The sequence below is a fragment of the Lepidochelys kempii genome, chromosome 12, assembly GCF_965140265.1.
Source record: "Lepidochelys kempii isolate rLepKem1 chromosome 12, rLepKem1.hap2, whole genome shotgun sequence".
NCBI classification, from domain to species: Eukaryota; Metazoa; Chordata; order Testudines; family Cheloniidae; genus Lepidochelys; species Lepidochelys kempii.
The window spans coordinates 38,644,656-38,664,946 of NC_133267.1; the positions used below are offsets into that span (position 1 = coordinate 38,644,656).

At 42.6% G+C, this 20,291-nt stretch overlaps 1 protein-coding gene across 4 annotated transcripts in view; it reads left to right on the forward strand.

The window, feature by feature from the left end:
* Window positions 1-20,291, forward strand: part of ZC3H18 (zinc finger CCCH-type containing 18) — a 60,324-nt gene that overhangs the window by 2,177 nt on the left and 37,856 nt on the right. For all 4 annotated transcript variants that reach the window (XM_073308178.1, XM_073308177.1, XM_073308179.1 and 1 more), the window contains 2 exons: window positions 8,654-9,252; window positions 14,544-14,628. In XM_073308178.1, coding sequence (XP_073164279.1) covers window positions 8,671-9,252; window positions 14,544-14,628 — 667 coding nt within the window. In that variant the 5' untranslated portion in view covers window positions 8,654-8,670. Of the gene's footprint in view, window positions 1-8,653; window positions 9,253-14,543; window positions 14,629-20,291 lie in introns of those variants that run through there.

Consider the following 20,291-nt stretch of genomic DNA (forward strand, 5'->3'; position numbering starts at 1 on the left):
GCCTGCCTCTGTTGCTCAGAGCTCTCTGAAGTCCCCAAAATGAAATTGACCTGTTGCTCTGATGGCTCATGGAATTGCAATATTGAAATTGACAATACTCTAATCAGTTTCCACTTTGCTGTAGTTCAGAGAGCCTGAGCAGTTGCAGAGATGCTGGAGCTGAGGGAGGAATTACTTCATGGGCTCATACTTTGTTCATGTTTGGACGATTTTCTTTTCAATCATGATGGTTAACCCCCCCCCCTTTTTTTTTCTTTTCAATGAAAGCTTAGGTTTTGTGGAAATTGATGACATTTGCCCAAGAAAGCTTTTCTATTAGTCCTGGGAGACTGGATTTTTCAAATCTTTGCATAAATAGATTTTAGTGTATCTAGGACAAAATCATTTTCAGCATGGTTACAGAAAGAAGCATTCTTCAGACCTGATGATAACAAGTTACTGTTTTCAGCACCAGTTCAGTGGACTTACTGCTAACAGATTGTTTTCAGCAACTGGTCAGTTTGCTATTGTAGGCAGAGCTTAACTATCTGTAGATTTAATTGAACATACTACTTAAATAGTTGTGCCTTTTAACCAGTTTCTGTCCAATACGCTCAAATAGTGGAATTTTCCTTCTGCAGAAAGAGAGCTCTAGCGACAGATTTTGATTAACACCTATTTTAAGACTGCTTGTCCAAATAAGAAACATACATCTCCAGCTATTTAAAACATCTTTGTTAAAACTGGATAAATTCTGCCCTTAGGGTCATGTGCACAGCTCCTGTTGATTTCACTGAGATATACATAGAGCAAGAGAGGACAGAATTTAGCACTATTTCTTGTAAAAGGCATTGGCAAGGGCCCTGAGCCCAGAATACTAAGCTACCTTAAATTCCATTGCTTTTATTTTCTCTCTGAACTGTTTCCCATATATATTTCTGTCTAAACTATTTCCCTTATACACTTGTTAACTCCACACAATGAGGGCAACAGTGTTAGTTAGAATCCAGCCCCTCTGTTCAGTGTACTTGTCAAACTGTGCTGCAGTAACTCAAGAACGTGAGTACTAACCTCAGGGCAGTCTGTTAAGAAGTGGGTCACAAACCCCAAATTGGATGAGAATTCTATACTCAGTTTTCCCCAACCATTTATTAAGTGTAAACTCCTCAGGCACCATAATAACCTAACCATGAAGTCACACACAGTCCCCTTGGGTATTCTGATCTATCTTACCATCCAGGTATCCTTGCCCTTGTGGTAGATAGTCTCTTGCATCAAAATTTACAACAATATTCAGCGTTGTATTCAGGTCCCAGGATATTAGAGAGACAAGGTGGATGAGGTAATATATTTTATTGGACCAACTTTTGTTGGTGAGAGGGACAAATTGAACTCTTGTAAGCTCGAAAGCATGTCTCTGTCACCAACAGAAGTTGGTCCAATAGAAGATATTACTGCACCTGCCTTGTCTCTCCTTCGACAATGTTACTTTTCCAGACAATAGAAGTTGAACATAGTCTTGAGCACAGGACCAGAAGCTTGGAATTCCTGAGTTCTCATCTAGGCTCTTTGCCTTGGGCAAGTCAAAGAGTGCTTCTCAGGTTAAAAATTATGTTTCAAAAAATAACATTCTTATATTATGAACAGTACTTTGACTGATAAAAATGGAAATAATTTTTAAAATCTCTTAATTAGTTAAGCTGTTTTTTATTGCATTTGTTTCCATTTCCAAATTTCATTGTGAAATTTCTCATGCATAGCTCCAATGCTGTCTTGTTTAACTTGCAAAAGTGCAGAAGAATACTTTTGTATTTAAAAAAACCTGTTAAAATGTGTTTTGTTTTTTGGGTTCTTCTAAGAACATTTTTATTGGTCTTTGGTTTGGTACAAGTTTATTTTAACATAACCCGAAGAGGGATAAATATGAACAGGCTGCCCTTTTCACCTCTCCTCAGTAAGCAGATCCAATTTATGTACTGTAAAAATGAGGATAACTTAAATACCTGGCAGTGATGGCATGAGGATTAGTTCATATTTACATCCAAAAACCTACATTAAAACAAACTGAGTTTGCAAAGTCAAACACTCAAAAGTTAGGAAATGCCAGAACTCAGGTTGTCTGTGCAACCTTCATTTTGCCACATCATGCATCTGCATTATGTTAGTCTTTTATAGTCATAGAATCATAGAATATCAGGGTTGGAAGGGACCTCAGGAGGTCATCTAGTCCAACCCCCTGCTCAAAGCAGGACCAATCCCCAATTAAATCATCCCAGCCAGGGCTTTGTCAACTTCTAAGGAAGGAGATTCTATCACCTCCCTAGGTAACGCATTCCAGTGTTTCACCGCCCTCCTAGTGAAAAAGTTTTTCCTAATATCCAACCTAAACCTCCCCCACTGCAACTTGAGACCATTACTCTTTGTCCTGTCCTCTTCTACCACTGAGAATAGTCTAGAACCATCCTCTCTGGAACCACCTCTCAGGTAGTTGAAAGCAGCTATCAAATCCCCCCTCATTCTTCTCTTCTGCAGCCTAAACAATCCCAGTTCCCTCAGCCTCTCCTCATAAGTCATGTGTTCCAGACCCCTAATCATTTTTGTTGCCCTTCACTGGACTCTCTCCAATTTATCCACATCCTTCTTGTAGTGTGGGGCCCAAAACTGGACACAGTACTCCAGATGAGGCCTCACCAATGTCGAACAGAGGGGAACGGTCACGTCCCTCGATCTGCTCGCTATGCCCCTACTTATACATCCCAAAATGCCATTGGCCTTCTTGGCAACAAGGGTACACTGCTGACTCATATCCAGCTTCTTGTCCACTGTCACCCCTAGGTCCTTTTCTGCAGAACTGCTGCCTAGCCATTCGGTCCCTAGTCTGTAGCTGTGCATTGGGTTCTTCCGTCCTAAGTGCAGGACCCTGCACTTATCCTTATTGAACCTCATCAGATTTTTTTTGGCCCAATCCTCCAATTTGTCTAGGTCCCTCTGTATCCTATCCCTGCCCTCCAGCGTATCTACCACTCCTCCAGTTTAGTATCATCCGCAAATTTGCTGAGAGTGCAATCCATACCATCCTCCAGATCATTTATGAAGATATTGAACAAAACCGGCCCCAGGACCGACCCCTGGGGCACTCCACTTGACACCGGCTGCCAACTAGACATGGAGCCATTGATCACTACCCGTTGAGCCCGACAATCTAGCCAACTTTCTACCCACCTTATAGTGCATTCATCCAGCCCATACTTCTTTAACTTGCTGACAAGAATACTGTGGGAGACCATGTCAAAAGCTTTGCTAAAGTCAAGTCTTTTATGATCACATTCTGTTTTCTTTCCTCAGGATATCTGCCTCATTCAGTGTGCACAGGATGGGCCCGCTCTGGGGATGAATCAGAACTGTGTAGTGAATGAGGCTTTTTGTCTTTAGCACCCCTGCCTCCTGTGTCACAGATCTGGAACATGTATAGTGAATGAGGCAGGGGATTGCAGGAAAAGAAGAATGTCACTGTAGCGAATTGGATTCTATCACTGTCTCTGCCACAGAATTCCTATGTGATAGGCAACTCACTTAAACCAAAGTTTCCATAAGTAGCCATTGTGTGTTCCTCGTTTTCTGGGTACCCAACAAGAGACACTTAGGGTCAAAGTTGCGGAAATGCTGAGCACTCACAGTTGCAGCTAAGGTCACTGGGAGCTCTGCTCTGAATAGGCAGACCCTTGGCATCTCAAATTGGGGACCCTACATTAGTGTCACACTTTTGACTTCACCCTTCTGCAGTCAGGTCAGCCGGTTTCCTCCTTTATGTTGCGTGGCGTGGAGGGAGGAAAGCAGAGGCTTTGAAAGCACAGGAGAGACAGTCTCCCTGCTTTCAGTTCTGGTGTCACGACCGTTGGCAGCAAGGGAGGTGCAATTGCAGGGAAGGTCCTGCTCAGCTCCTGCAGCCTTGCGAAGGAACACGTTCAGTTGGTCTGTGGGGATAACACACGCACAGTCCAGTCACATGTAGAATCTGTGAAGGGATGCAGAATGCTCAGTAAAGGCAGAATCTTAGGAGAATTTAGCTACCAAAGTCTAGCAAGTCTCAACTGAGCATATGTGAACTAGATTTTTTTCAAAGGCTTATAACGTGGCCAAATGTAGGTGAATTTTCATGAGGACAGCAAAAGGTACAACCTTGTCTGCCAAATTTAAAATCCCAGATCCAATGCATGAAGGCATTTTTTTAACTTGAGTGAAACCAACATTTTTCTATAATCCCATTCTCAGAAACAACTGAAATGTTTTAGATGAAACTTTCAGAAGAAAAAAAAAACCCAGCCTGGTTAAGGAACTGATTCAGGTTAAAGTTTGGCAAAGTTACAGGCAACTGAAAACAGGGTTTTCTATTGGAAAAAGTCAGGCAACCTTAAACAGAGGTGGCCCCACCCATAAATTATAAAGTGGTTTTGAAGTGCTGTCAATTGAAGGTAGTGTTTATTAATTGGTTTATTGCCACGTAACTCTAGGTTATAAGTCCTGTAGCATTATATGTGGATTGGTAGTTCTCAAAAAAAAAAATTCCATTTGTATTTCTCACAAATTTGCCTTTAACCCGGTATAAGTGGGGCCAATTTTGTAGGTCAGAGTTATTCCTTTTCTTTGAACAGATTTGTTTAGTTCACCTTCACTATATCAGCAAGGCTCTCAGGCAGTCACAATGCGTCTCTTCCTGTCCTATCATACTTCTGAAATAGTGCTCCAAATAAAGCTGTTGTGGTGTTAACACAGCTTCCTCGCTTGCTTTCCCTCCAGTCCTCTGGACCTGTTTGGGGAATCTGAGACCTCAGAGACAAGTGTGTCTTCTGGGGCCTAGGCATCTCCACGCCAGCCAGGGCAGGACTGATTGATTGCTGTGGTAAGGTGGTAAATGCTGTCAGTCTAAACTTCTTGGAATAAAAATTGGGCTGGGATTTTCACTAGCCTTCCTTTCACTGAAAGAACAACAGTTAGTGGCCTACAAGGAGAATGGTGGCCACTGCTGTCCCCATGTTAGTATAAAAAATTGTCACACCATTTTTATCTCCCCACTTTTTTCCTGGTTCTAGTTCCACCTTGTGATTCTTACGGTGGGTTTTCTTGATTTCCACATAGTTGCTTGTAGCATAATAATCACAGCATTCCTTCGTCTTGGCGTAGTTTTTCTATTGTACTGGTGAACTGAGGCAGAGTGATGGCCATGGAGATTGACCAGCTGGCTGAACTGAGCGCCCTCTGCGTATCCACGTAACAGCAGGCAGTGCAAGCTTCCCATGTGCGCTGCCTCATCAAAGTAGCTTTAGAAATGACCCAACAGAGGAGGTCTGAGGCCTGTTGCTGAGGATCGGTATGGGGAAACTTGCAATGCTGTTGCTGGGAAGCAGGAAATATGTAATGAACTAACATGAACAGTCGCCTTTGTGGATGTGATCATTAAAGATAGCACTGGTTTTATACACATTTGTCCCCTTCCGTCACTTCTTAGTGGAGCTCAACAGAGGAGAGAGATGTACCAGGACTAGACTGTGTCCCTGTTGTAGTTTTAGTAACAGCCAGCAGAGGTGAACGTTTATACTCAGCAGCTAAATTGATCAAATGAGCACAAGCACATTTTCTCCCAGTCCCTTCACATCCCCTAATCTGCATCCTCTTTTTAAACAACGTATTTGCAGTAGGTCAGAAAACAAATAAATTCCCCTAACTCATCTTTGCTTGACAGTTTGTACATTTCTCCAGGCTTGTTAATGTTGACCTTTTATGTGAGATGTAACAAATTGTAAGTAAATTGCCATGCATGTGCTGGAAAGGGTAATTTCGAAGGCAGTTAGATCATTAAAATGGTCATAGAACTGTTCTTATAGAAAGTAACAATTTGTGGCTGACATTTGAGTTCAGCATCAACCTTTAAATGTTTTTAAAGGCACAATTTATTTGAAATCTGCCCCATAATGTACTTAACTGCCCAGAGCTGCAATTAGCAGGAAGAAATTAGCTATGTTATTATTGATCTTTTAATTTCTTAATAAAATCACAAAGTTGGTCATTTGAGGAAGCTGTGTGTGCTGAGAAACACTAGAAGCTACTGCTAGGGCTAAAATGTGTCTTTACCATAATCTCAGTGGTAAACTGGGCTGACTGGGGGTGACAGCGATCCATGCAGGACAGGGGGGGCTGCTGGAAGAAGGCACAAAAACAAAAGTGGGAGAAAATTAAGCCTCTCTTGGTCCTGTTTTTAACAGATGAGTAAACTGAGAAACCCAAGCTAAGCAACGTGCCCAAGCCAACACAGCAAATCAGTAGCAAGGATTGGAATTCCAGAGTTCCTGGTTTCCTACCCTGGGCTCTAACTACTAACCCATGTTGCCTGTAACACCCTTCCTGTCCCATTTCAGAGCTGAGATCCCAAATTCCATAATAATCAGCCAGGATCTGGTGTTTCAAATTCTGAGACTTGTTGTAGCTTTTTTCCGTCTTAAAATCTATTTAGATTTCATGGCAGTATGCTTGATCACCGGAGACCTAGCATGCCCCTGTCATAGTCTATTGCCTACTCCTAAGGTAAATGGCAGCCTTTTTTGCTACGGTCCGGGTCAAAGAAACTCAGTAGGGAAGAGTGAGTGAGCCAGTTGTGGATCAGGAGAGTAGAAAATACTGCTCAGCTGACTGCTGGCGGTAACTCTTTTTTCACACAGAAGTAGAATTAATGGATACAAACTGTTTGAAGGAGACATGGGTGGTCTCCTTAGAGAAGCTCCCTTCTGCCTGGTTCAATATAATATTTTGTATATGTAGCATCTTTCATCTAAAGAGTTTAAATGTAATCAGTGAAAGTCTGGTACTTTATGCAGCTCTCAACTGCAGTTGTTCCACAAAGTGAACAAGCTTTCAGGGATCTATAATGGAGAAGACTCAATTGAGTGAAGCATGATACATATTTTGGGGGATGGAATCGGTCTGTGAGAGGAATTTAATAAAACTGATTTCAATCCCATGATTTTTCTTTCAGCCATAAAGCTACCTTAACAAGCCCAGTACCAGTATTCCTCTTGACGTCTAAACTCTGCCTCCTGCCCTCCCAAACCTCCATGATTACAGAACACTTTCACAAAGACAAGTCAGACTATGTGTGCGTGTGTGTGTGTGTGTGTGTACATATATATTTTAAAAAATTAATGGTGAAGTGAGTACTTTGGAAGAGCGTCAGATTGACAGTGCTGGGAATTGAAGGCCTCTGTTTAATCATCCCATAGGTACAGGACGGAGAACTACAGTACACACTTCCTCATGCTACACCATTAGTTTGCCTCTCCAGCGTTCTGGAGGAGTAACCTCTATACCCTGTTTAGACCCATGCCCATTCAGTCCTTGGCTTCTTCTGAGACTGCCAACTGGTGCCAGTTATTGTGATCTGTCTGGTGATATGTACTTTGTTCTGAGGGTTGAGGTAACTGCATAGAGTACCAAACAGCTATCAGATGGTAACAACTGTACTTGGAGGTCAGAGGACTTATACCTCATTACCAGTTCCCTGGGCCATCCAGTCCCCTATAAAGTCAGCCTTCTCCTTTGTGGAACACAAATGCGTTTGATGTATTACTTCTGAAATACCTTCTGCCTTGCCTCTTGTCATTACTGTACTTATCTTTTCTATCATAAGCAGAGACCTAATTTTTAAATGTTCTTATGGACCATACAAAAAAGACACGATAGAGCACATGGACATATTTGAAATAGAAATGTTTACTTAAAGATATTTTAGATACAGTGTTACTATGTAGAGAGGGGGGTGCTTAGTCATAGTTTTGCATTCTAAATTTAATTATATTCAAAATTTCTTAATAATTTAAATCAGTCACACACACATACAGTTTTTGTTTTGTATTTGCTCTGGCCAGTATATATAGCTGCTTTTGCCAAAGTTCATAACCTGGAACACAGCTTGTAATCGGAGGAGCTGCACCATCCATTGCTCCCATTTACTTCAGATAGATTTTTGGGAACTGAACACTTCTGAAATCAGACCCTGTTTATACAGCGCTCACCAACCTCTTGATGAAATACAGCTACCTCTGGGGTGGAACGCAGCAGCCATTTTACACCAGCAGTACTGTCTGCCGCTTTTAGAAGGAGATGTGAAAAATGACTTACGCAGTTGAAATGAGAGGGGAATTACTTTGTGGACAGAATGTGATTATCTTGGATCTTTAACCATGTCTGGTTAGGTCTTGTATTTTACATGTCATCCTAAAGCTGCGGCATATCACCATGCTGAGGTTCTAGTGAAGTATTGTCCTCTAGGGAAGAGTACCACACTGTTTCATGCAGCATCTGGAATTTTTTGGGGAAGTCGCCTATCCAAGTAGTGATTTGGCCTGACCCTGTGTAGCTTGGAAAAGCAGGTGAAATCCTTATCCAAGATTGTATCTGTGCATACACAAGGTGTAGCATCCCATTTAACTAGTCAGTCTGGGACAATACTGAAATAAACAATTTAAGCTGTTTGGATATTTAAACTTCTTTTGTTCTGTGGAGTAAGCTGAGACCATACATTCAAGCAACACCTCCTCCAGTAGAAAGATACAAGCTGTATTCCTGTATTTTATGAGGACAAGGTTTTTGTTCCACATACTAAACGTACTGTGTTTGCCCTTAGCAGACTACCAAGTACTGATGGATGTTTCCGACAGTCCTGAGCAACACCCCTGCTCTCCCGAGGAGGAGGACCAGCAACTCTCAGACGACGAAATCCTGAAAGAGAGTGGCTCAGATCGGGAACTGGATGGAGAGGGTCATGGCAACATTCTGGAGGAAGAGGAGGATGCAGTCAGGGGACTGAGTCAGGGCGAAGAGGAGAACCACTCGGATGAGGAGGACCACTTAAGTGAAACCAAGTCCCAGGACTCTGACAGTAATGAGCAGAGCAGGGAGCTGAAGAGCTCCCCGTGTCTCAGGGAGGAGGAAGACCAGACAAATGACCTTGGAGACGAAGCATCCTCTGTCACCCGGGAACTGGATGAGCATGAATTGGACTATGATGAGGAAGTTCCCGAGGAGCCAAGTGCGGCTGTTCCAGAGGATGAGGCCGAGAAGGTGGGGGGTGAGGATGACGAGGAGGAGGAGAAGGGAGACGATGCACCTGAGGATGAGAAGAAATCCAACAGTAAAAGCGATGATGAAAAGGATGGCCAGGATCCTCTCAAAGAGAAGAAGAAAGAGGAAGATGATGGAGAAATTGATGATGGCGAGATTGATGTAAGTTTGAGTTATCCTTAGACGGGGACGGAATTCAACAAGCCTCTGTGGGTTGGGGAAATCTGTTGTTCTGCCCTTGGATTCAAAATTAGCTGGCTCTTAGGCTGTCGTGCCCTGAACATCTGTCATATTTGATGTGAATATCTTCAGTAGCTTTTTTTGGGTCTAATTTATGGCCTATAACTACTGTGGGCTCTCAAACTGTCCATCACTGCCCATCCCTCAGGTTATGCCCCAGCATATATATGAGGTGCACACTTCTGAAAAGGAAGGTCTGCTGTGTACTTAATTGTGACTTCCGTTGCTGTGTACTCTGGAAAACCCTGTTGCGCACAACATCTGTAAAGATCTCAAGTAAACGTGGTCCTGATCAGTGCACAGGGTCTCCAGAGCTTCAGCTTTCTACCTTTGCTCACAAAGGACTTTTGGGTAATGCTAGCACCTAGTTAGCCAGCCACATGCTAGGCGCTTACAAGCTATGTCATCACTTGTACATTGTTAACCTACCAGGCTCTAATGGCTCCTGCGGATGGGATGTCTGGCATGTGTGGCAAACCCATGTGCTTAAAATAGATTGTATTGTTTATATGCAATAGTGCCTTAAAACCCTAGTCATGGGTCAGGACCCCATTGTGCTAGGCACTGTATAAACACATAAAAGAGCTGACAATCAAAGTAAGTTGTTGTCTGACATTTTGGTGATTCACACTTCCTGTGGTGACCTATCCGAGTTTGTACTCAGAAAGGCAAAGTGACTGATCCCATTAGGAATTGTGGTCAGTAGTGCTTACTTAGTACTTTGTGCCTGGATTGCTGTATAGCAGCACTCATCAGTCACCGTGTGCAATATTAGTGCCATTTTACAGGTGGAGGAGAATGAGTTGGTGGTGAAATGACTTTCTCAGTACCACAGATCAGGGACTAGAACCCTTCCTATGGGCTCCCAGTCTTGAGTTTCGACCACACTTCACTCTGACTACTGGGAATGTAAGACAGCATTTAAAATATAAAAGCCAAGTGGTTAGCATTAATTCCTCTCTGTCAGAGATCCAAGTGCAATTTCTTGGCTCTGTTTCTTGTTCCCCATGCAAGAGGTGCAACTGGGCAGGGAAAGTTTGTCACTGCAGCACCTCTCGATAATCAAGCAAGGAAGCAATGGCTTTGGGAAGGAGTCATTTCTAGTCCTACTCAGCCAAGGAAGGTTACCCAAATCTGAGAGCTAGGAGGGCAGGGTAGAAAAGTAAGAGGTTCTTCACTGACGATTAAGGGAGAGGAAGTTAATTGGAGGAGACGTGCAAAATAATCGTCTGTCATTTCAGTTTCTTTCCCAGTTGGGCTGCAGCTGGCAGTGCTGTTTTCTAAAAGAGGTTCATAGCTGAGTGGAAACTGTAGTAGACCGGCGTTGGCTGAAGTTAGCGTAGAACCCAAATTATGCATTGATGTCTGGCTGAACTACCTCTACTGTGGTAAAACGTTAAGGAAACTGGGGTGAATGACAGAGGATTTAGCTTATTAGGGCTTTTTCAAAGAAACCTCAAGTCCTTTTGTAATCCAGTAGAAGTGTGTCCTAAATCTTGTAGGTAGAATACAGTAACAAAATTGATCTGTCCTGCATTGACCACCTGTTTTCATGTTTAATCACATGATGCTTTGGCTAACTCAGTGGTCAGGATCACAAGTTTCCTCTTATGTTCTGCTCACTGTGGAAGGTGATCTGATAAAATACATTCTATATTTTCAAATGACTCAAACGTTCTGACTCAATTTCAATACAGGTTAGACATGGGGTGGGCAAAATACGGCCCACGGGCTGGATCCGGCCCATCGAACATTTCTGTCTGGCCCACCAGGCTCTTTGGCTGCCCCCTCGTGATCTCTGGGCGGCTAAAAGTCCCGTGGCGTAGCGGGGCGCTCAGGCAGGCTGTCTGCCTGTTGTGACCTCACGCCGCTCCTGGAAGCGGCCGGCTGCTGCTAGCGTGTCTTTGCGTGCCCCTGGCGGGAGGGGGAAGCAGCTCCATGCGCTGCCCCCACCCCCAGCACCATCCTCAAAGCTCCCATTGGCCGGAAACTGGCCAATAGGTGCTGCGGGGGGTGGTGCTTGTGGGCGCAGGGAGCGAACAGAGACCCACTGTTCTCCTCCCCCCAAGGGGCATGCAGAGACGTGCCAGCAGCAGCCTGCCGCAGCCGATTCTGGAAGTGGGTGGGACCATGGCATGCACGCAGCCTGCCTGAGCCCGGCAGTGTCGCCGGCTGGGAGCTGCCTGTGGTAAGCGCCTCCCGGCCAGAGCCTACACCTTGCACTCCCTCCTGGACCCCAACCCCCTACCCCAGGTCAGAATCCCCTCCTGCACCCAAACTGCCTCCCAAACCCCACAGCCCCTCCTGCACCCCTGCCCCAGCCTGGAGCCCCCTCCTGCACCAAACTCCCTCCCAGAGTCCACACCCGTCACCCTCTCCTGAACCCCAACATGCTGCACCAGCCCGGAGCCCCCTCCTGCACCCAAACTCCCTCCCAGACCCCACACCCGCTCCATTAATATGGTAGAAATGTGCGGCACATGATGACTTACCAAAATCATTGGAGTGATCCCCCTGCGAAAATTATTGCCCACCCCTGGATTAGACATTTCTGTGTTACCTGAAATCCTTGTGGTGGGAGAACCCAAGCAATTTAAATTTAGTGGATCCCTAAAATCATTTCAGAATAACTTTAACATGCATCTTGATACAACACTAAAGCGACTGGCTCACTACAAAAGCAATTTTCCCTCTGTTGGTATTGACACTTCCTCATCAATTATTGGGAGTGGACCGCATCCACCCTGGCTGAAATGGCCTTCTTAACACTGGTTCTCCACCTGTAGGTAATTCCCTTCTCTTCAGGTGTCAGTATATTTATGCCTGCATCTGTAATTTTCACTCCATGCATCTGAAGAAGTGGATTTTTTACCCACGAAAGCTTATGCCCAAATAAATCTAAAAAAGAAAAGGAGTACTTGTGGCACCTTAGAGACTAACCAATTTATGAGCTTTCGTGAGCTACACGAAAGCTCATGCTCAAATAAATTGGTTAGTCTCTAAGGTGCCACAAGTACTCCTTTTCTTTTTGCAAATACAGACTAACACGGCTGTTACTCTGAAACCAAATAAATCTGTTAGTCTTTAAGGTGCCACCAGACTCCTCGTTGTTCATACTAAAGCATTCCTCCCAATTGCTAGGGGTTCCTGGGAATGCTGTCCACACTAATATGCAAGATGAATTTGCATTCTGAATGGCTTTCATACATTAGCTTATAATGAAGATCCCAGCTGTCTGATTCTCGTTAGACCGCACAGAATTAAATACTCTTTTGTTCAAGCACCAGGTTATCAAAGATTTCACACAGTTCTATTGAAAGGAGCTGTGTTAAGCTGGCTCTACCATTCACATTATGTTGAATGCAAGACCCATCTTTTTGGGGGGGAGATGTTAATTTGTCTGCAATTTATGCTGTTTGCAGACATTTTTAGCTTGATGGGGAAGAAAAACTAGCACAAGATTTAAATATGTACACATTTGCAGGCATTTTTAAAAAGCTCTGGCCCAAGAGAATCTTGGAAGGAATATAGTGAAAGAGATATTAAACAGTGGGTCCCTGGAGAGCTGGGTTATCCAGAGCCAAGTGGACATTTCTCCTAGTTTCCAGCTATTACGTTGATAAAAATACATAAAACGCTTTCTTCATATAACTTTTCCATGGATGTAATCACTGTAGTTGCTACAGGGATGTCACGATTGCCAGTGAGAGGGAAGGTGTCCACAAGACACTCTCTCTATTAAGATGTGTTCCACAGACAGTAGGGAAATATTTGCATCTCTGAGGTAGAGAAGCTGAGAGAGGCAAGATAAGGTTCCAGCACCTTTTTGGGTACATCTACACTGCACATCTACACTGTGCTTCCCAGAATGGGTAGACAGACACACACTAGCTCTGCTTGAGCTAGCATGCTACAAATAGCAGTGTAGCCAGGGGTCGCATGGGCAGCAGCTTGGGCTTGTTGATGGAGTATATACTCAGGATGTCCAGATGTGTTTGTGAGCAGGTGGCTTAGCCTGAGCCACTGCCCATGCAACTGCTGGCTACGCTGTTGTTTTTAGCATGCTACCTTGAGGAGAGCCAGCACATGTCCATTTGCCCAAGCCGGGAAGCATGCTCACAGCTGCATTGTAGACATACCCTTAGTCGGAACAGCTGTCATTCTTGCCCCTAGTGCCTTTGATGTCGCTTGTCACATGCATATTTTCTCTCCACTGGACCCCTTTTAAAAAAACCCTCCCTTTGACCTGACAAATCCAAGTGGCTGAAAGCTTTTTCCGAAAGGGTTTCCTTTGAGAACAAAAGCAAAGGCCTGCTCTGTGAAGCTACACTTGTTTTATTCTGTGGACATACATTTCTTTTCATAAATCATATTTTGATGTCTAATCTTCCAGGATGACTAATCTTGAAGGCAATTTAGAGAGCTTCTACGCGCTCCTTCTTCCTGAGTTTCTCCCTGTGCTGTATCATGGCTCTCAGTTTATGCCAAGTTCCATTATAAGCCATGCTGGTTTGTGAGTCAACACTGAACTCTTGAGCAGTGTTAAAAAATAAAAGGGTAGGAATGGTGGAGAAGGGAGTGTGATTTAACTGCTGCAACAGGGGACTATGAAAACAACAGACCTAACTTCCTCCCTGAAAGGCTGTTCAAGAGATTCTGTCACTACACATGATAAAGAGGCATATTCAAATGGGTGTTATAACACAGCAGTTGTCCTCCAGAACTTAATAGGTAGGTTCCCAACATCTGTCTCAGCTTTCCTCACCAGTCAGTCTTTCGGGCTGGTCTGTATACAAGAGTCACAGCATTGTAATTAAACGTGCATTTTTAAATTGATAAACCAAAGGAGGGACTCAAGATAAATCAGTTGATTTCAGAGTATCCACTTGGGTTTGCCCCAGTTTAACTAAAACTATTTTAAAACATGGAAAATGGGTGCATCTTAGAATCTGAAGCCTTGTCTAGGTACTAAGAAGCTCTTGATTCTTGCAGGATTTCCAGTCTCCCCTGGAACACTAGAATTAATACCCTCCCTACCCTTTCTTAGGCATGGGAAGGTCCACAGTGCATATCCCACTGTTATGTTCCCAGTTGCCCCACGACACACATTCCCAGTAACTTTGGAGTTGCTGGCTTTGATTTTACTGTGAAAGAGTCTGTGGTTTTCATGATGACTTGACTCTTTTAAGCATCTGTCCTTCTGTGCCTTGCAGGATGATGATCTGGAGGAGGGAGAAGTTAAAGATCCCAGTGATAGGAAAGTGAGGCCGCGTCCCACCTGCCGATTCTTCATGAAAGGTAACAATATACTACAGCAGAGGGAGTGAATCGAGCACTCTGTGGCTTCTCTTGTTCAGTTGTGCAACTGTTATACTAGTCACATGAGGCATGTTGTCCCAGACATGGCTCAGTATCACCTTTCTTTTCCATGGTGGCCAAGTGCTGATTTTACGCAAGGCCAACATGCAAAATATGTAAAAATTGTTCTGTCTTAAGTGCAGAATTCCTCAAATAAAGGATGACTTACCACACCTTGAAATAAAATTATTTTCAGACATCCTCTTAATAATTAAATATTGCTTAAAATGTTTTTAAAATATTACATTTTGTACAAATTAGAGATGGAAAATACTCATTTGTTCTTGTCTAGTTCATGCCCTGCTTTAACAGAATTGTTCCCTGCACTCCAGTATCCAGGTTACTTCTATAAATCTCAAACAATAGGATTCCACTTCTTCCTTTGAGACATTTATTGAAATGTCTTTTATTGAAGACAAGGCTAGAAATAATGTTGCATTTCGCTGTAAATGTTAACTTGGTGTGTCATGTTCCTTTCCTTGCAGCTCCACCAACACAGATCTGCTCTGTATTGCATTTGACTAATAGTGTCTGCCTTTTCTACCAAGCAGTGTGTTGCGTGTAAATGTACTGTTCTGAAATGCAGAACATTTTTAGAAACTGTCCATAAAGAGTTCCAAAGAAGCCCAGTGTTAAAGGCAGACGTAGCATCGGAATTGATTGATTAGGTGAGGAATGGTGGTGTCCCTTTTAGCACAAAACACTGGATTCAGACTGAGTAGGCTACTAGCATAGTCTAGGAAGAGAAGCTTTTTCCCTCAGTGTAGAACATCAAAAGTGTGAGCCCTATTAAAGTATGTGATACAATACAATCTGGATTAATGAAATTTTAGGTCTTTATGGTCTTCATGATAACAGATCATAATGGCAGAGTCCTCACTGAAGGTGATGACACTAAACGATGGTGGAGGGATTACTGTGACAATCTGTAAGCCTCATTGGAGCCACGTAAAATACAGGACAGCGGAAAAGAGAGTGTGGAACGGGAGCCATGAATCCTGCAGCAGGAAGTAGTGCATGCTATTATATTTAAAAAAAAAAAAAAAAAAAAAGCCTGGTAAAACACTGGGGGTAGATAATGTATCAGCATAATTGTTAAAAGAGATTGATGACCACATATTGATCTCATGTGGAAAATTTGCAGTGATGTATGGATGATTAGAAACTGACCAAATGACTGGCCGAATGAAATCTTTCTGCCTTTATCAGAGAAAGAAGACATAACAGAGTGTAGTAACAATCATATTATCTCCCTATTATCGCACCCGGGCGAAATTCTGCTCTGTGTAATCTAGGATTGAATGAAGGAATGGTAGAAACAGAAACCACTATAACAAGCCGGTTTCAGAGAGGGACGAGGCACACATGATCAGATCACGAGCATCACATATAAAATGATAGGGTCTAAATTAGGTGGGGTCTAAATTTCCACTCAAGAAAGATCTTGGAGTCATTGTGGATAGTTCTCTGAGAACATCCACTCAATGTGCAACGGCTGTCAAAAAAGCGAACAATGTTAGAAATCATTAAGAAAGGGATAGATAATAAAACAGAAAATATCGTATTGCCTCTATAAATCCATGGTACGCCCATATCTTGAATACTGCTTGCAGATGTGGTCGCCCCATCTCAAAAAAGTTATACTGTATTGGAATGGGAAAAGGTTCAGAAAAGGGCAACAAAAATGAGCAGCTTCCTTATGAGGAGCGATTAATACGACTGGGACTTTTCAGCTTGGAAAAGAGACGACTAAGGGGAGATATGAGAGAGGTCTATAAAATCATGACTGGTGTGGAGAAAGTAAATAAGGGAGTGTTGTTTACTCCTTCTCATAACACAAGAACTAGGGGGTCACCCAATGAAATGAATAGGCAGAAGGTTTAAAACAAAAGGAAATGTTTTTTCATACAACGCACAGTCTGTGGAACTCCTTGCCAGAGGACGTTGTGAAGGCCAAATTATCACAGGATTCAAAAAGAACTAGTTAAGTTCCTGGAGGATAGGTCCATCAATCGCTATTAGCCAGGATGGGCAGGGATGGTGTCTCTAGCCTCTGTTTGCCAGAAGCTGGGAATGAGCAACAGGGCATGGATCACTTGATGACTACCTGTTCTGTTCATTCCTTCTTGGGCACCAGGCTTTGGCCACTGCCGGAAGACAGGATACTGGGCTAGATGGACTTTTGGTCTGACCCAGTATGGCCAATCTTATGTTCTTATCCATTATATCATTGAAAAATGCAAGGAGTTTAATCACCTATTGATCATGTATTTCATTGACTACTCAAAACCATTGATACCTTCTGACGTGACTGTCTTTGGAGGACCCTGGCAGACCTGTGGATTCCAAAACATCTCCCTGAACTCATCACAAGTCTCCACTGTCAGTAACAGACCACGGTGCAAACAGCAGCAGGTGATAGCAACTGCTTTTCCACTGGGTGAGACGAGGGATTATTCTGTCCCCAAGCCTTTTCAACATGTGTGCAGAATTAGTTACGAGACAAGCCCTGGAAGGTTTTGACAAAGTGGAAGGAGCTGGGATTTCGTTAACGGACACCTTTTAACCAGCCTCGGATAGCAGTGCTCTTTGCTACAGCCACTGAGGGAAGGCACCATATGTTGGTGTCTGTTTGACTATCCCTGAATGAGGTGAAAATGAAATGCATGCACATGGACATGATTAACAGAAACAGAATACTCGGACAGTACGGTTACGTCAGGTTGTAGAGGCCGTAGAGTAATTTTCTGGGCTCATGCATACCAACCAAGGCGGCTGTTCCAAAGAAATCAGAACATGACTAGGAATGGCTCATCAGCAATGGCCTCCCTTACAAAAGTTTGGAAACACTGTGGTATCTCAACATGTACAAAGGTACTATTGGTGAACAGCTTATTTTTTCCATAGTGACTTATGGATGTGAATTGTGGGAAACTAATTCTGCTGACAAGAAGAAAATTCAAGCCTTTGAGATGTGGTGCTGGCAAAGACTCTTGCATATTTCCTGAATGGGGGGGGGGGAAAAAAGACACATGCTTATGTTAGAAATATTATTGGAGACCAGCAGACCCTGCTGTCAGAAATCAATAGGCACAAACTTATGCACATTGGTCCCATCAGGCGCAGAGATGGAAGTAACCTCAAAAGTGGCAGATTATCATAGTAGAGGATGACCAGCGAGTAGATGGATAAATGATTTGTGGCAGATCAATCAGAGTTCAGCCGCTGAGTGTTCAAAGCTAGCTATAGATCGAAGGCGTCCAAAAATTCTGCTACAATGTCACCAATATTCAGATGTGAATAAATGGATTTTACTTACTTAGGTCTTTATGGACTGGGATTAAAGAGGAGTGCTATTGAGTGAAAAATCATATTTTACTCAACAAATGTTCTTGCCTTTGTTACACACAACACCTGAGATTTGTAAAACAAAGGTTTAAAAACTAACCTGTTTGTGCTTTCTGTTCGCGTTTTGCATTTTCTCCATCTTGATCATTGGAAATAAACTAACCAGTTTCACTTTCAAGGTCTCGTATGCTAGCACATTGTTGCAAAGACTGTGGAGAATGTTTAAAAAAAAAAATCTGTTTCCATGGAATTTCTTCAAAACATGTGGAGACTTGGTTTTGTAAAGCCTTGTTTTTAACTGAATTTAATATGGACCATATTAGACTGAGTTCCTTCAACTTCCCCTTAAAGTTGTGTTCACCCAAATGCTTTTGTTTTAATAGAAATTATAAATGAAATAAACTAACTAAAATAAAGCTAGAAAGTGGGGAGTGGGAAGACTTGCTTTCTCTGCTGTGTTGAACAACGACTACAGAGGGATTTGTTTAGGATTTTTCCAAGAGCTGAGCATTAAGTGTCGCTTGCCTGTTTTATTGAGTGGCTTCCTGTATCTAATTGTTTGTTTCCTGTCATGAGTTTGGTAGTGATATCGCTGGAAGGGGTGTGTTCCTCTGTTTGAACCAGGTGAGTTTTCCCTAGGTGGGGTTGTTTGTTCCTTCATTCTTAGTGTTGTTCAATCATATTACATCACAATGCGTCACAGAATTATTGTGATCACCAGTCCCTTATCTCAGCGTGTGAAAAGTTCAGATTGAATCACGTCAAGCTCTTTTGCCAAAGATACAATCCTTTGGTTTCAGCTTTGTTTAAGTGACCTTGATTTCATCTCTGTCTTCCCCGGTACAGGAGGTCTATAAGAATATTGCCATCCAGGAGCCAAGCTAAAAGCATCATTGTGGGACCTCTGATGCTCAAATTCTAGTCTCCGCTCTTTCTGAGGAATTAATTGCTAAGTGTCATGTCATGTGGCCACATCAGTCCATTTTGATAACTATAACTGATTCTGTGAAATAATGTATGTTTATAACCTATCCTAGTGGAACACCTAATTTGTAGCTATTCTACCACATGCACAAGGGCCTCTTACTTGCCAGGAGTAAGTCTTGCACTTGACATATTTCAACAAGAAATAAAAAATGGTCTGTGTAGAGTCTTATTAATAGTCCTAGCATTCAACTTCCAAACCCTTTACACCTTTACTGGAGATTAGAGCTGTCAATTAATCACAGTTAACTCACGTGATTAACTCAAAAAAATTAATCGCGATTAAAAAATTAATTGTGATTAAAAAAATTAATCACGATTAATGGCAGTTTCAATCGCACTGTTAAACAATCGAATACCAATTGAAATGTATGAAATATTTTGGATGTTTTTCTACATTTTCATACACATTGTATTCTGTGTTGTAATTGAAATCAAAGTGTGTATTTTTTATTACAAATATTTGCACTGTAAAAATGATAAAAGAAATAGTATTTTTCAATTCACCTCACACAAGTACTGTAGTGCAATCTTTGTCGTGAAAGTGTTATTTACAAATGTAGATTTTTTTTTGTTACATAACTGCACTCAAAAACAAAACCATGTAAAACTTCAGTGCCTACAAGTCCACTCAGTCCTACTTCTTGTTCACCCAGTCACTAAGACAAACAAGTTGGTTTACATTTACAGGAGATAATGCTGCTCCCTTCTTGTTTACAATGTCCTCTGAAAGTGAGAACAGATGTTCACATGGCACTTTTGTAGCCGGCATTGCACAGTATTTACGTGCCAGATATGCTAAACATTTGTATGCTGATGACGCTTGTTAAAAAAAAAAATGCGTTAATTAAATTTGTGACTGAACTGCTGGGGGGGAGAATTGTGTGTCTCCTGCTCTGTTTTATCTGCATTCTGCCATATATTTCATGTTCTAGCAGTCTCGGATGATGACCCAGCACATGTTGTTCATTTTAAGAACACTTTCACTGCAGATTTGACAAAACGCAAAGAAGATACCAATGTGAGATTTCTAAAGATAGCTACAGCAGCCGACCCAAGGTTTAAGAATCTGAAACGCCTTCCAAAATGTGAGATGGACGAGGTATAGAGCATGCTTTCAGACGTCTTAAAAGAGCAACACTCCAATGTGGAAACTACAGAACCTGAACCACAAAAAAGGAAAATTAACCTTCTGCTGGTGGCATCTAACTCAGATAATGAAAATGAACGTGCGTCAGTCCACACTACTTTGGATTGTTATCAAGCAGAAC